At 37.0% G+C, this 13,336-nt stretch overlaps 3 protein-coding genes across 10 annotated transcripts; 1 reads left to right on the forward strand and 2 right to left on the reverse strand.

The window, feature by feature from the left end:
* Nucleotides 1-1,017: 1,017 nt before the first annotated feature.
* LOC147533942 (pentatricopeptide repeat-containing protein At5g27110-like) lies at nucleotides 1,018-7,202 on the forward strand. 5 transcript variants are annotated; one of them, XM_086645492.1, is made up of 7 exons: nucleotides 1,021-3,022; nucleotides 3,113-3,615; nucleotides 3,718-3,825; nucleotides 4,712-4,957; nucleotides 5,042-6,458; nucleotides 6,809-6,865; nucleotides 6,951-7,202. In XM_086645492.1, exons 1-2 carry the CDS (start codon nucleotides 1,123-1,125, stop codon nucleotides 3,595-3,597), a joined length of 2,385 nt encoding a protein of 794 aa, XP_086501618.1. In that variant the 5' UTR covers nucleotides 1,021-1,122; the 3' UTR covers nucleotides 3,598-3,615; nucleotides 3,718-3,825; nucleotides 4,712-4,957; nucleotides 5,042-6,458; nucleotides 6,809-6,865; nucleotides 6,951-7,202. The 5 variants fall into 5 exon arrangements, with proteins under 5 accessions (XP_086501615.1, XP_086501614.1, XP_086501616.1 ...); XM_086645489.1 differs by having other exon boundaries at nucleotides 1,018-3,615; XM_086645491.1 differs by having other exon boundaries at nucleotides 6,809-7,202.
* On the reverse strand, nucleotides 3,865-6,494 carry SBTI1.1 (subtilase family protein). The gene has a single exon (XM_086645493.1). It carries the CDS (start codon nucleotides 6,492-6,494, stop codon nucleotides 4,101-4,103), a length of 2,394 nt encoding a protein of 797 aa, XP_086501619.1. The 3' UTR covers nucleotides 3,865-4,100.
* A 2,625-nt stretch (nucleotides 7,203-9,827) lies between the features above and the next one.
* Nucleotides 9,828-12,206, reverse strand: LOC147533944 (putative expansin-A30). Of its 4 annotated transcripts, XR_015227231.1 has the most exons (5): nucleotides 12,116-12,206; nucleotides 11,360-11,476; nucleotides 10,859-11,180; nucleotides 9,992-10,382; nucleotides 9,828-9,922 (listed from the first exon to the last, which is right to left on the reverse strand). XR_015227231.1 is itself a non-coding variant. In XM_086645498.1 (4 exons), the coding sequence occupies exons 2-4, from the start codon at nucleotides 11,472-11,474 to the stop codon at nucleotides 10,067-10,069; spliced, it is 753 nt and encodes a 250-aa protein (XP_086501624.1). In that variant the 5' UTR covers nucleotides 11,475-11,476; nucleotides 11,863-12,161; the 3' UTR covers nucleotides 9,910-10,066. The 4 variants fall into 4 exon arrangements, 2 of the variants coding, with proteins under 2 accessions (XP_086501624.1, XP_086501623.1); XR_015227230.1 differs by lacking the exon at nucleotides 12,116-12,206 and having other exon boundaries at nucleotides 11,360-11,795; XM_086645498.1 differs by having other exon boundaries at nucleotides 9,910-10,382; nucleotides 11,863-12,161.
* Between the last annotated feature and the right edge of the window lie 1,130 nt (nucleotides 12,207-13,336).

A 13,336-nucleotide genomic window follows, 5' to 3' on the forward strand; every position in this document is an offset into this window, starting at 1 on the left:
AATATGATTTTAATCTATCTTCCTGCTACTAATAATTGAATTGGGTTTTAATCCATAGGAGTCCTCGACCTCTGACACCATATGTAATGTCCAGACCTTAGGTTTGGAGAAATCAATTCATCTTTTTGGTCATCTTGTCCGCTCATGTTTTAATCCACAGGCTTATCCTCGCTTTATTCACACCTAGCTATCAAAATGCTATTCTTGACATATATTCATGTCATAAGCTAGCTCGAATGAGCTCAGTAGTTGTGTTTATGTCAGGTGCCCTCAGCCCCACACCGACAAATTTTAGAGTTGACCTCCATTTTTTGATGCCAACAGTGCAACACCTACACATTATTGTCTTTGGCTCTGTGCTCTGTTACGTAACTTCTTCATATAGGCTCCCCTATAGAACATACTTTAGTCCTCTGCCGTATTTGCACTTTCTTCAAACATAGCTGCACCCACAATATACATTCAGCACGAACAAACAAGTTGTAACTCCATAATGCATCTCTGATGGTGATATATGACAATGTACCTCTACTATTTGAGCATGCTCGATGTGTTATTTGGAACTCAATATTTGGCACCCCTCCCCAACCACAGTTTGCTACATAATTGGGCCTCTGCAGCTGAATACTATAGCATCTCACTGTGCACGGTTGGCTTCAAATTGATATAGCAGCTCAAAGGCCATTTTGCCTTTGCATTTAATAAGCGACGAATCTTACCATGTGTAAAACAATGAATCTTGCCATGCATAAAACAGTGAGATCACTGTATCACAACTCATATAACTCTAACACCACAACATCTCTCTACCTTCACCTTAAGTAAGCATTGCAAATTTGCTGCACCTAACACAATTTTATTTGGTGGGTCTTCTCGTGTGCTCTCTCGCGTTATTGCCCTCGTGAAGCATCTCTATCATCTACGAATCCAACTATGCCGCTCCCGAGGTTGAATACTATAGAAAGTGTTTACGCCTACGGCCTTATGCTATCTTCATTCGGGCCTCCCGGTCCATCACTCTTGGCATAAGGTCAGCCCATTAACCCATTAACCCATAAGCATTTTTGCTAGTTAAGTATCACTTGAGCACTTCCCGCTTAACATTTGAATGTTGTCTGCCTTATGTTTTGGTATCGTCTTCATCGTTCCACTCTCTCTACTTGCAAACAGCATCACTCTCCTTTTCTCTCTCAACAACTTTCTCTCTCCTCTACCACCATCACCAATTCATGGACTCCCCCCCATCTCTCTCTCTTATCCGACCCCCACTCCTTTATCCTTCATATCTGTCCTTCCCTTCAATCACTCCAACAAATCAAACAAACCCATGCTATAGCCATTACTCATGGCCTACTCCACCACCACAGTTCTTCTCTCTCCGCTGCTTTCATGTTATCTTACGCCTCCTTCAACAACCCTTCTCTCTCTCTTCTTCTCTTTCAAACTTTCTCTCATCAACCCAACTCTGCTTTCTTATGGAACAACCTTATAAGATCTTACTCAATTTCCTCTCTTCATTACAAAGCTTTTGAAGCTTACAACCAAATGATCAGGGTTGGTGTTCAACCTGATAATCACACATTTCCTTATGTTCTTAAAGTGTGTTCAGATGTTTGTGCAGTTGACAAAGGGAAGGAAATTCATGGGTTGATATTTAAATTGGGTTTTAATCAAGATGTCTTTGTGGGTAATACACTTTTGAATTTGTACTCTGTTTCTAATTTATTCGAAGCATTTAAGTTGTTCGATGAAATGCCTGTACGAGATATTGTTACTTGGAATTCTGTTATTACTGCATTTTCGGGTAATGGGTTTCTTAATGATGCTCTCAATTTATTTTTGAACTTGAATTCTGGTTCTGGGTTGAAGCCAAACTCTGTTAGTATTGTGAGTGTTCTACCTATCTGCGTGGAGCTTAAATACGAGGACATTACTAGGGAGATTCATGGGTTTGTGGTGAAATCTGGTCTGAATTCGCATGTGAATATTTGCAATTCACTGGTTGATGCTTATGGGAAATTTAAGAATTTGGAGGATTCAAAGCTTGTTTTTGATGAAATGGTCGAGAGAAATGTAGTTTCCTGGAATGTGATTATTGCTGGTTTTGCTCATAAAGGTCTAGATATTGATTGTATAGATATGTTTAGGTTAATGTTGAGTGAAGGTAACAAGCCAGATCCTATTACTCTTTCTACTTTGATACCGGTTTTGATAGAAGTGAAACTACTTAACATGGGTCAGGAAATTCATGGATATAGTATAAGAATAGGTTTAGATTCTGATGTTTATGTTTCCAATTCTATGATTGATTTGTATGCGAAGTTAGGACGACCAAGGGAGGCATCAAACGTCTTCTACAGGATGGATACAAGAAGTGTAGTGACCTGGAATGCTATGGTTGCTAATTTTGCACAGAACAAGCTTGAACTTGAGGCCCTAGGACTAGTTCAGAAAATGCAGTCTCACGGTGAATTCCCTGACTCCATTACCATCACAAATGTACTTCCTGCTTGTGGAAGGATGGGTTACCTTCGTCAAGGGAAGGAAATTCACGCCATGTCCATTCGCAAGGGATTCACTTTTGAGTTGTTCGTTTCAAATGCTTTAATTGATACCTATGCCAAATGTGGGTGCTTAATTCTTGCCAAAAATCTTTTTGATATTTCTCATAGAGATGAAATATCATACAATACATTAATCATGGGTTATGCTCAGAGTTACCATTCCTTAGAGGCTTTACATTTGTTCTCTGAAATGAATAGAGTAGGCCTGAAGTACGACTCTGTTTCCTTCATTGGTGCTCTTACAGCTTGTACAAATCTCACGAAGATCAAACAAGGGAAGGAAATTCATGGTTTCTTGATAAGAAATTTATTCCATTCTCATTTATTTATTGCCAATTCAATTTTGGACTTGTACACCAAATGTGGAAAAACAGATGTCGCTAGACTAGTTTTTGATCTGATTCCCAACAAGGATGTCGCTTCATGGAATACAATGATATTGGGTTACGGGATGCAAGGTGAGATAGAAACTGCTGTTAATCTATTTGATGCGATGAGAGATGGAAGAGTCGAATATGATTCGGTTTCCTACATTTCTGTTTTATCAGCTTGTAGTCATGGTGGGTTGGTTGAGAAAGGGAGAAAGTACTTCGACGATATGATTTCTCAAGGTATTAAGCCAACTACATTGCACTATGCATGCATGGTTGATCTTCTTGGACGAGCTGGTTTTATGGGGGAAGCGGAAAAGCTTATCAGAGAATTGCCAATGGAACCGGATTCAAACATCTGGGGTGCATTGCTTGGGGCCTGCAGAGTTCATGGAAATACTGAGTTGGGGAGATGGGCAGCTGATAAACTATTTGAATTAAAACCAGACGAAAGCGGTTACTATAAACTTTTGTCAAATATGTATGCAGAAGTAGGTAATTGGGAAGAGGCACATAGGATAAGACAATTGATTAAGTCAAAAGGCCTAAAGAAGAATCCTGGGTGCAGCTGGATAGAAATTCATGATCAAATGCTTCCTTTTGCTGGCGAAGAGAGATTAGATCGTCCTATGATAAAGGTCTTGAATGCAAGTAAAGTTTAGTATCCGTTGATATACAAGGTGCGTAATTTTACAGAAAGAAACTGCGGGAATATCTCCAACTCTTTCATGATCTAATCGAGGTTTTCAAATGAGCTACTAAACTTTTTTGTTGCACTTTAGGCACGGCTATGGTACATGACAAACAAGCATTGGAGGGATTTCTGTTTAGCATAGTTACATAAGAGGTTCCCTGCACTCACTGTGCTGGATTTATACTACAGAACCATGGTAACCGAGCTACTATTCTAAATTCCTTTTAAAGAGCAGTTTTCTAGTGTTAAAAAAACTCACTTCCATTCCACTTTTTTCAATTAAAATATCTTAGTTTTTCACTTGATTACACCAATCTTCAGGATTCTTTGGAGATGGTTAAAAAAGAGAATGCTTTTGACGTCACAATGATGATATTATTCGTAAAAATATCAGCCTCCGGTCGTCGATAAATTTATGTAGTTAAGTGACAATAGTGACTCAATAGTTCGGCCTATACACGACGATATCAATTACAGCCAAGTAACGGCAATTGGACTTTGGACTGAATACTTCTCAGACATCCAGATTAGTGATCCAAAAGAAAAAGAGGTGCGATTAGCTGGCTTTCGTCCCAATGTCATGAAATGCACCTTGTAACTTAGCTTCTGGCCAAGATTCCTAAATTTTAAAACTTTGGGTTCGACAATGATCATCACTCCATCAGGTTGGCTTACATGAACCATATACCTACTCGTTGGTTTTCCAACATTAGTCACAGTTCTCTTGTATGTCACTGTAACATTCAGAGCACTACTATTAAAATTTAGAGCGAAAGAAGGGTAATTGAAGTCACCTGGTGACTGAATAGGTTCACTACTAGGGCAGTTGTAGGTCCTCCTAGCTAATAGAGCAATCTGAGAGGAAGTATAGTTGAGAGTACAAAGATAGTTCAGGTAATCGGAAATGGTGATGTCGTAAATTAGCCCAGGATCTGAAGCTCTTTCAGGATCTACATGTCCGGAACCAAATGCAAAAGGTGTTGCTGGTTCGGATGTATTTAAGGTTTTAGCATCGGAAATTGGTTTTCTTTGGTTGTTTATGGTGTAAGTGGTTGTCATTAAGGCGGATTTAATTGCTGCAGGTGACCAATCTGGGTGCACAGACTTGAGAAGAGCGGCTAAGCCACTAACATGTGGGCAGGACATGGATGTACCTGAAATTATGTTAAAACTAACACTTCTTTTGTCGCTTTTTAGCCCTGTTGGGCCCACTGTAGGTGGCCATGCTGCTAATATATTCATGCCTGGTGCCGTCACGTCTGGCTTAATCACATCGGGCCCGACGAAGCTAGGCCCTCTAGATGAAAATGCTGCCATTATTGGTGCAGGTGAGCCATAAACTGTCCCTTCAAAGAAGATTGAAGCTTTTGGTTTCTTTGTCATTTTCATGTAGTTTTTAATGGCCTTTGCAGCTGTGACTCCCAATGAAGTTGCTGGTAAAACGTGCGCATCTGCTAAAACCTCTTCTCCTTCATTTTCAGTATTCAGTAAAAGCATTCCTGCTCCCCCTGCATTCTTTACTTCCTCTCCCTTTTCAGCACGTCCATTTAATCCTCGTTCACAAAGAACCATCTTTCCCTTGACAAGTTTTGGAGTTAAAGAACCATTAACGCAAAACATCGAGCTTCGATTATTATTACCTGCTGTCTTTCCATAGACAAGGGATAATGGTTTGGTCATTGACCGCTTTCCGTGGTAAAGAGATGCACCTTCAAAGACTTCTCCATTGCCTAGCTTCACGGTGGTGGGGAAGGTTCGATCTAGATAGCTTGCTCCGACTGTCATAATCCAAGGTGCAGTGTTAGTTACAGTCGACATAAACGGGCCTGAGTTGCCAGCCGAACAAGAAACAAAGACACCATTCTGAATAGCTCCTAATGCAGCTATAGCCATATTATCGCTATGGTAAGGCCTCGAAAGCCCTCCCAAGGAGAGAGAAAGTATGTCAACTCCATCAGCAACAGCTTGATCCATAGCAGCTAATATGTCAGAGCTAGCACAACCAGCTGACCAACAAGCTTTATAAGCTGCAATTCTTGCTGTATATCTCATTCCTCCAGCAGTTCCCTTAGCCATTCCAAACATGCTCGCACCTTTTATGACATTACCCGCTACTGTTGATGCAGTGTGTGTTCCATGCCCTTCTGTATCTCTAGCTGATAGATGATCTTTTGTCTCATTTATTTTACCAGCAGCAGCTTCATATCCTTTGGAAAAAGCTCTTGCGCCAATAAGCTTCTTGTTGCAATTCGAAATCAAGAAGTCGGTCCCTTTCTCACAATGACCTCTCCAACGAGAAGGCACAGGAGACATATGGTTAGTATCACTGAAACTAATGTGCTCAGGCCAGATTCCAGTGTCGATGATACCAACTATAACATCTGAGGCCAAATTAGGAGCATCCCATAGTCCTTTGCCATTCTGCAAACCAAGAAACTGAGGGGAGTGTGTGGTATGGAGGCTCAAGATGTCGTCTGGAGTTGCGCTTAGGAATCCATCAATTTTTTTTAAGGATTCCACTTGTTCTGCTGAAAGCTTAGCAGCGAAACCTGAGATTACAGTTCCATAAACATATAAAAGTTGAGGGAGTTCTTGTGCTTCTTGTTCTCCAGGATCAATATAAGTATCTATTGTGTCATGGAGTGAGAAACTACTATAATAAACGGAATCCAAGATTTCTTCATACCATCTCTTGTTATTGCCAAGAGATCGATCCAACTCCTCAATCTTGTTCTTCTCCATGTGAACTACATACGTCTTCTGCCTCCTTTGTGACTGATCTAATGAACCATATGTCGAAGTTATGGCAACAAAGATCAGCAACAGAAGGTATGTACTCCTTGCCACGATATTAGTAGACATCATAATTTTGTTAACTTATCCTGCGACAAAAGCAACATAAATGAGATTGTTTTTATTTAATGATTACTTACTAGTGAATTTAGCTACTAATTAGTTAGAACCCATGTAAAAGCCTGATTCTGTATTGATTGACTAGAACTTGCTAAGCATATTGAGGTTGGTGTGGATCGAGTTGCTTATAAGGCTTATTTTCGAGCCATGTATGATTAGTGGGAGTAAAAATTAGAACAATTGATTCACATTCATGTACTTAGAGCTTTGGTGATAAAAATCTTTCTGGTACAAAAAGTATAAATGCTATTAATATTTCTTTGCAGAGATACAGAATGAATAAAACAAAACAAGGGCATGAGGAGAAGGAGAGAGAGAAAGAGGTACCTATTCTGTATGATTTTAGTGTGTGGGATATATAATTGGCAAATAAAAAGGAGAAGGTTTTCAGATGGGGAACTAATGCAGGTGTAAATGGAGCATTTATAGGAAGTTGAAGTGGTCACAAATGCTACAAGTAACAATGGCTTTTCTGTTGTAGAAATACAATCCCACTTCGGAGGGAGTCAGAGTGTGTTTATCCTCTTGAGAGGTTAAGCACTCTTCCCTAATAAGGTGTTTTAAAACTCTGAGGGATGCCAAAGCAGACAGTATATTAGCAGTCTTGAAAATTGGCCTGCATAATCCTATAACACGTTATCAACACGATTCACTTTACTATGATATTGTTTTGGGAGAATGCATTGTAGAAATACAATCTCAAATCGGTGGGAGACAAAGTGTGGTGCTCTCTTAAGATGTTAAACACCTTTCATTAGTGAGGCCTTTAACATCGTGAGACCCAAAAATGCTAAAACGAACAGTATCGTTAGCAACCTCCACACCATCCTATAATATTTTTCTAATGTGATTTTTTGAATGTTGCTTAATTCTAGGAACTAGAAGCTTGAACGGACCGATTCGAGACCCTGTGTCCTCTAATCAAAGGATTACCAGTGGGGAAGTTTAAAATGTTTCTACTGTTGTAGTTGAAGTGTTTGGGGAGAGTTGACATTATTTTATTCCATTCTTTTAGTTTCCCTTTTAGGTTTTACAGTGGTTGTTGAAGTGTGCATAGAAAGGTCCACTAGATAGGATAGGGCGTATCCCTAGCTTTTAGGTTTTACAGACTACATGACTTTGCCTTGCTTTATACGCACGTATCAAGACTCTTTCAAGTTTCATATGCAAATCTTTGGAAAAGGTGCACGCGCGAGCAATGAGCACTACCCAAATGATGAAGGAAATACCAAAAAAGTATATGGTAAAAAAACAAGTATCCTACTATCATTTTTTTTTTTTAAGTATGTATCCTACTATCATTTGTATCTACTTCTAAATTCTGTAACCTTTGCACATTTTATTTTGGGGCTTGGGTTATAAATGTTGTGGCTAGAAAATGGGTGGGAGATCATGGTTCGTGGAAAAACTAGACCGGAGGTCCAGAAAAAGTCGATTTTGGATTTTTCGTCTGTTCCTTTTTTTTCTCCAGTGATTTTGCCTAGAACTAAAGATAAGTCTAAATGATATGCCACTTAGGATTTTCAATTTTTTTTTTGTTAAAAAACCTTCTCTAATGGGACATTCCATGATGATATGCAATCATTTATTATAAAGAATCTCTATAGAGATAGTCTAAAATTATAGTGTCTTTTTGAGTTTTCTAAGTGCACCTCAAGATACTCTAAAATTATAAGTTAATAAAAAAGAATTCTTTTCTAACTACATTTTTCTTATTAAATTTAAGAGTGTTAGGTGTAACAAACAAAGTTTTTTTTTTGAAGATCTCCATTAGAGTATCACAAATTAGAGTTTAGGACAATTTCATTCTTTTTTTATGTAAAGACGTAAAAATTTGTATGTCAATGAAGCTAGAAGTTTTCACTTTTTGAGTATTATTATTTCATGATACAAAAAGGAGACTACATAAATCCCCAATGCTTGTGGGCTTATGCAAAGGTTGTTAATGGTATCAGTTAATATAGTTGATTAATTATTTATAATCAATTATAATAGTTATCATGATTCTCTAAAAGTTTCTCACAAAAAGATATTTTATTTCACTATTTTGTTGGTTGTTAAGGATATCTGTCTCTCTCTACCTAAAATTGGTGTCTCTCTCTACTATCAAGTGCAAATGAAACATAAACTAAGTTTAGCTTAGACCTTTTCAACTTGAATAATAATTTCCTAAATTCACTTTTTTAGAAGATACATTATGTCGTATAGAAATGATATATAATTTTAGTTCAAAAAAAAAACCTATACATAACCTAAGGGTTTTTAAGGAAAAGCATGGAGAGAGAATGTGGGTGGTGGTTGTGGTAGTAAAATGAAAATGATAAAATAGAGATAGGGACAGAGGGGCATACTCTTGCAAAAAGAAGAAAAATTGGAGAGTTCGAAATAAATGGTCCCTCCATTAAGTTATCTTTTTATAGAACGAGAGAAATTATACGTCATCTTCTTAGAATTTCTGTCTTCACAACAATTTATTCTGTTTCTAAAAATATTGACCTTTCATTTAAGAATAAAATCAGGAAGTGGCGCATGGTGGACGATATACATGAACATGATGGAGAATGATGATGATTTAGGGCATGCAAAAGTACCCACTTGGGTCTGTGACCACCAACAACCAAAAGCAGTGGATGCTTATTTAAGAATCAAAACACATTTGTACGGTCCAAATATTCTGACTTATTGTGAGGAGAGGAAACATTTTGTATGGAGTTGAGTAATAGTGGATGATGACCTTTAACCAAAAAAATAAAAGTGGATGAATTTGTGAAGAGATCAATGATGACATATACATTATGGTCAACTCCTTAGCACTATAGGGAGGGTTCAATATCACCACTTTCTCCAATTCTCTCTTTATTTGTGTGTATGTAGTCTCAAATGCTAAGGGAGATTTTTACGTACACCCCACCATTTGATTCATACCTCCACGTAGAAAGAAATCGTCAACTCGAAGTTAAGTTAACCGCGTGCAAATCACACGCGCGAACCAGAATTATTTTACCCCTTTCAATTGAACAGATATCTGCGTCTCATTAGACCTAGCAGTTGGAACTTAAACCTAATTTTTAATAGTGTTCCATCAAAACCTTTTGGGCTATCTTTTCAATTGCCCAACTACCCGCGCTTTTCTTCTTCAGGTTTTCTCCACCGACTGGTCGGCTAAAAACACTGGCTCAATTAGCCATTGTCTTACTGTTTCATATGGTTGCATGTCAGGGCAGTGATTATGTTGTGGGTTTGTTGGATCCAAAATAACTGACCAATCAATGGCCTTATAATAGGTTATTCCTAATCCATGTATTGATGTATTAGTATTTCTCCAAAGTGATCACACAAGTTTGCAAAATAGAGTTAAGCAATTATCTCAACAAGTGAAACTCCTTCATATATTTATCATTTATGCTAATTTAAAGAATATGCAACTATCTTCTTTCATAAAACAAAACAATGTAATAAATTACAAGAATTTGAAGATATCTTGCCTCCCAAAAGAAAAAAAAATCATAAATCAAGATTAGTAACTAGTGAAAATTTATAGTAGCTTCATAAGTTAAACCAGTAGTCCAAGATGAAGGGGCAACATCTAGTGCTATGAGTGTCTGTTTTGTGGTGTAAGAAGTTAGCTTGAAAGAAAGTGATTGACCACCAAGAGTAGCAAATGCTTGATAAGAAGCTCCCCAATTATGGCTCATGCTTACCCATTTGTTGCTATTGCTTCCTTTAACCCACATATTTGAAATATCTCCACCTCCTCCAACATTCATTACATAAACCAACAACCAATATCCATTCCCTTGGAATGAAAACCTAAGTCCTCCACTCCTATTGCATGGTACTCTGCCATTCAATTAAAAATTCAAATTAAATCTCATACTTGTATCAACCAAAACATATAACTAGATAGCCAAGATAGTAAGATCATTGAGGGGGCGAGAAGTTCCCTATATATAAGCGCCACGCCACTTGACCTCGAGCGAAGTTCAATTAGGTGCTACTTGAACTCGGTCAAAGGCGTTTGATTTGGGATGTCTAGTTTTGAAAAATAGGAGCTTTTGAATAATTATTGTCGTCACGACATTTTAGCATAAAAAACAGAAAAAATGTAAAGACCAAAATACCCTAAAGATTACATTCTACCAGTGTTAAGTAGGATTTCCCCTTGTATTTTTCAAGGGTTAACACAAGAAAACTTAATTTTTTTTTTTTTTGTTGAACTACAAGAAAACTTAATTTGGTGTTGAAATGACCAATTTTGAACCATTCTCATGCCAATAAGGTGTAGATAATAGAGAAGATAATGCATTAGGATATACCTGCGGTACATAACAGGAACAATTCCGCCGTGCCAATCTGCAATTTTCATAAAAGCAGGCTTAGACATGTCGAAATGAGTCCTAGGTGGGTTGCACCAACCACCATTATTCGAGTCTTGTGACCAGTTTGGCGGGCAAATGTTTGTAGCTGTTACAGTGGTGGCCGGGGAACCGTATAGGCACTTATCGGATCCAGATTCATCACACTTTATTTGGTAACAACTTCCACAAGAGAACCCATTATTGAACAGAGTTGTGCTCAATGCAGCTGTATCAGTCCCATACCCATTTAAATACAAGTTTCCATATCCACAAGCCCCTCCTGCAAATGTGAAAATGTATGAGATATCAATCAATCCATCTATTAGAGGAGTCTATATTTACACGTATGAACGTTGTTTCGGACATTTTTCTTAAATTGTTTCAATAAATATGAAAATGTAATTTATCACAAATCTATACCATTATCAAACTAATACTTAAAAAACTAAAATTACATACCCATGGTTTCAGAACCAGTCTCATCGCCATAAAATGTAGCATGACCAGGTATCCACGAACCTGTTTGAAAAGGTCGTTGGTAATCCGATTTCACAACAATCAAATTCATTCCCATGACTGCGAAAAAGAACAAACATAGGCTGAATGATCTTGCCATTGCTAATTCTAACTCGAACTAGGTATTGTCTAATTTCTTATACCTAGCTTATATACACATAAGGAGAGAGGGCAAACTTAACTTAGTTTATAATTAATATTTTTTCTTACTGGGATAGAGAGATATGGAAAGAGAATAATCTTATGATCTGGCCTATAAAAAATTAGTGAAAGGGAAATGGCAGGCCAAATATTACTGACTCGCACGATTAGAACAATAAAAAGTTCATGTACTCAACTACACATATGTCATAGCAATAGATAGTTAGGTTTTTTTTTTTTTTTTTTCTGTTGCAATATAGACAGCTAGGTTAGGAGGATCTTACTAGATACCCAATGGCACCTACCTATTGACTTAACTTTCAAATAGAAGATGATAATGTAAGGGTTTTTATCCGTCTGGACATTTTGAACCAGGGGAATGAATCGATCATATGGTCCGATCTTCACCTTTTCTAAATCTACACATAAATTTAAGGATATTGCGTGCTAAGATATTAATCTTTTGATTTTGTTTTGCTTCTAGATACATATTCCTAACTGGAATAGCCAGGAAGTTGGAGGAAGAAACAAATCTGAAGAGTTGTCGAGAACGAAAACCTGAACAACCCTTCCCGGCGTGAAGAAGTGGCAGTGGGTTGAGGAAAAAAAAAAAGTTCACCCAAAATTTTAAACCCCCGCTCCCCAAACATTGGTTGACCCAAACTTTTCGGAGACCTGAAGTGAACTTAAAATTGTGTAAGGTGTGATTTGAACCTTTGCACATAAAATAAATTCTACACCATTAAGCTGCAGCTAAAATCATGTTAAAAATTTGTTTAGACTATAGTTATCATTTTCAAAATTACAGACAATATAAGAACACATGGAGCCCTTAGTTATGTTGGGGTTCAAAACGGCTGCTTTGACTGCTCTTGGGGCGTGCGGCCCATAGCAAACATTTGCACATGAGAGTCACCAAAGATGTACTTGTATTAGGGGGGGGGGGGGGGGGGGGTAGTGGAGCGGGACTTTCACAGACTTTCGTAGACAAAATGTCCCGTAGACATTTCAAGACATTTCGGATGAGTTATTATAGACAACATGTGTTCATAGACATTTTCAAGACATTGAGAGTTTGTAGACAAAATGTATTTATAGACATTTCAAGACATTTGATCCATAGACAAAATGTCCTGGGGACATTTTAAGATCTTGAGTCCATAGACAAAATGTGTAATGCATATTATATTTGTGCTAATCAAAAATATATTTTTCGACTTTTGTAGACATCTGTGAATATTTGTGGACATTGATGGACATTTGGTAGACATTTATTATTTTAATATTATTATTATTTAATCACATGAAATAATTTATTAATACTAACATTTCAAAAATATATTTTTCGACTTTCGTAAACATCTGTGAATATTTGTGGACATTGATGGACATTTGGTAGATATTTATTATTTTAATATTATTATTATTTTTTAATTACATGAAATAATATATTTATACTAACATTTCAAAAATATATTTTTCGACTTTCGTAGACATCTGTAAATATTGTGGACATTGATGGACATTTGGTAGACATTTACTATTTTAATATTATTATTATTGTTTAATCACATGAAATAATATGTTTATACTAACATTTCAAAAATATATTTTTCGACTTTCGTAGACATCTGTGAATATTTGTGGACATTGATGGACATTTGGTAGACATTTATTATTTTAATATTATTATTATTGTTTAATCACATGAAATAATATATTTATACTAACATTTCAAAAATATATTTTTCGACTTTCGTAAACATCTGTGAATATTTG

The sequence above is a fragment of the Eschscholzia californica genome, unplaced genomic scaffold (assembly GCF_041429995.1).
Source record: "Eschscholzia californica isolate CP2 unplaced genomic scaffold, dmEscCali1.0.p SCAF_6, whole genome shotgun sequence".
In the NCBI taxonomy this organism is placed as follows: Eukaryota; Viridiplantae; Streptophyta; class Magnoliopsida; order Ranunculales; family Papaveraceae; genus Eschscholzia; species Eschscholzia californica.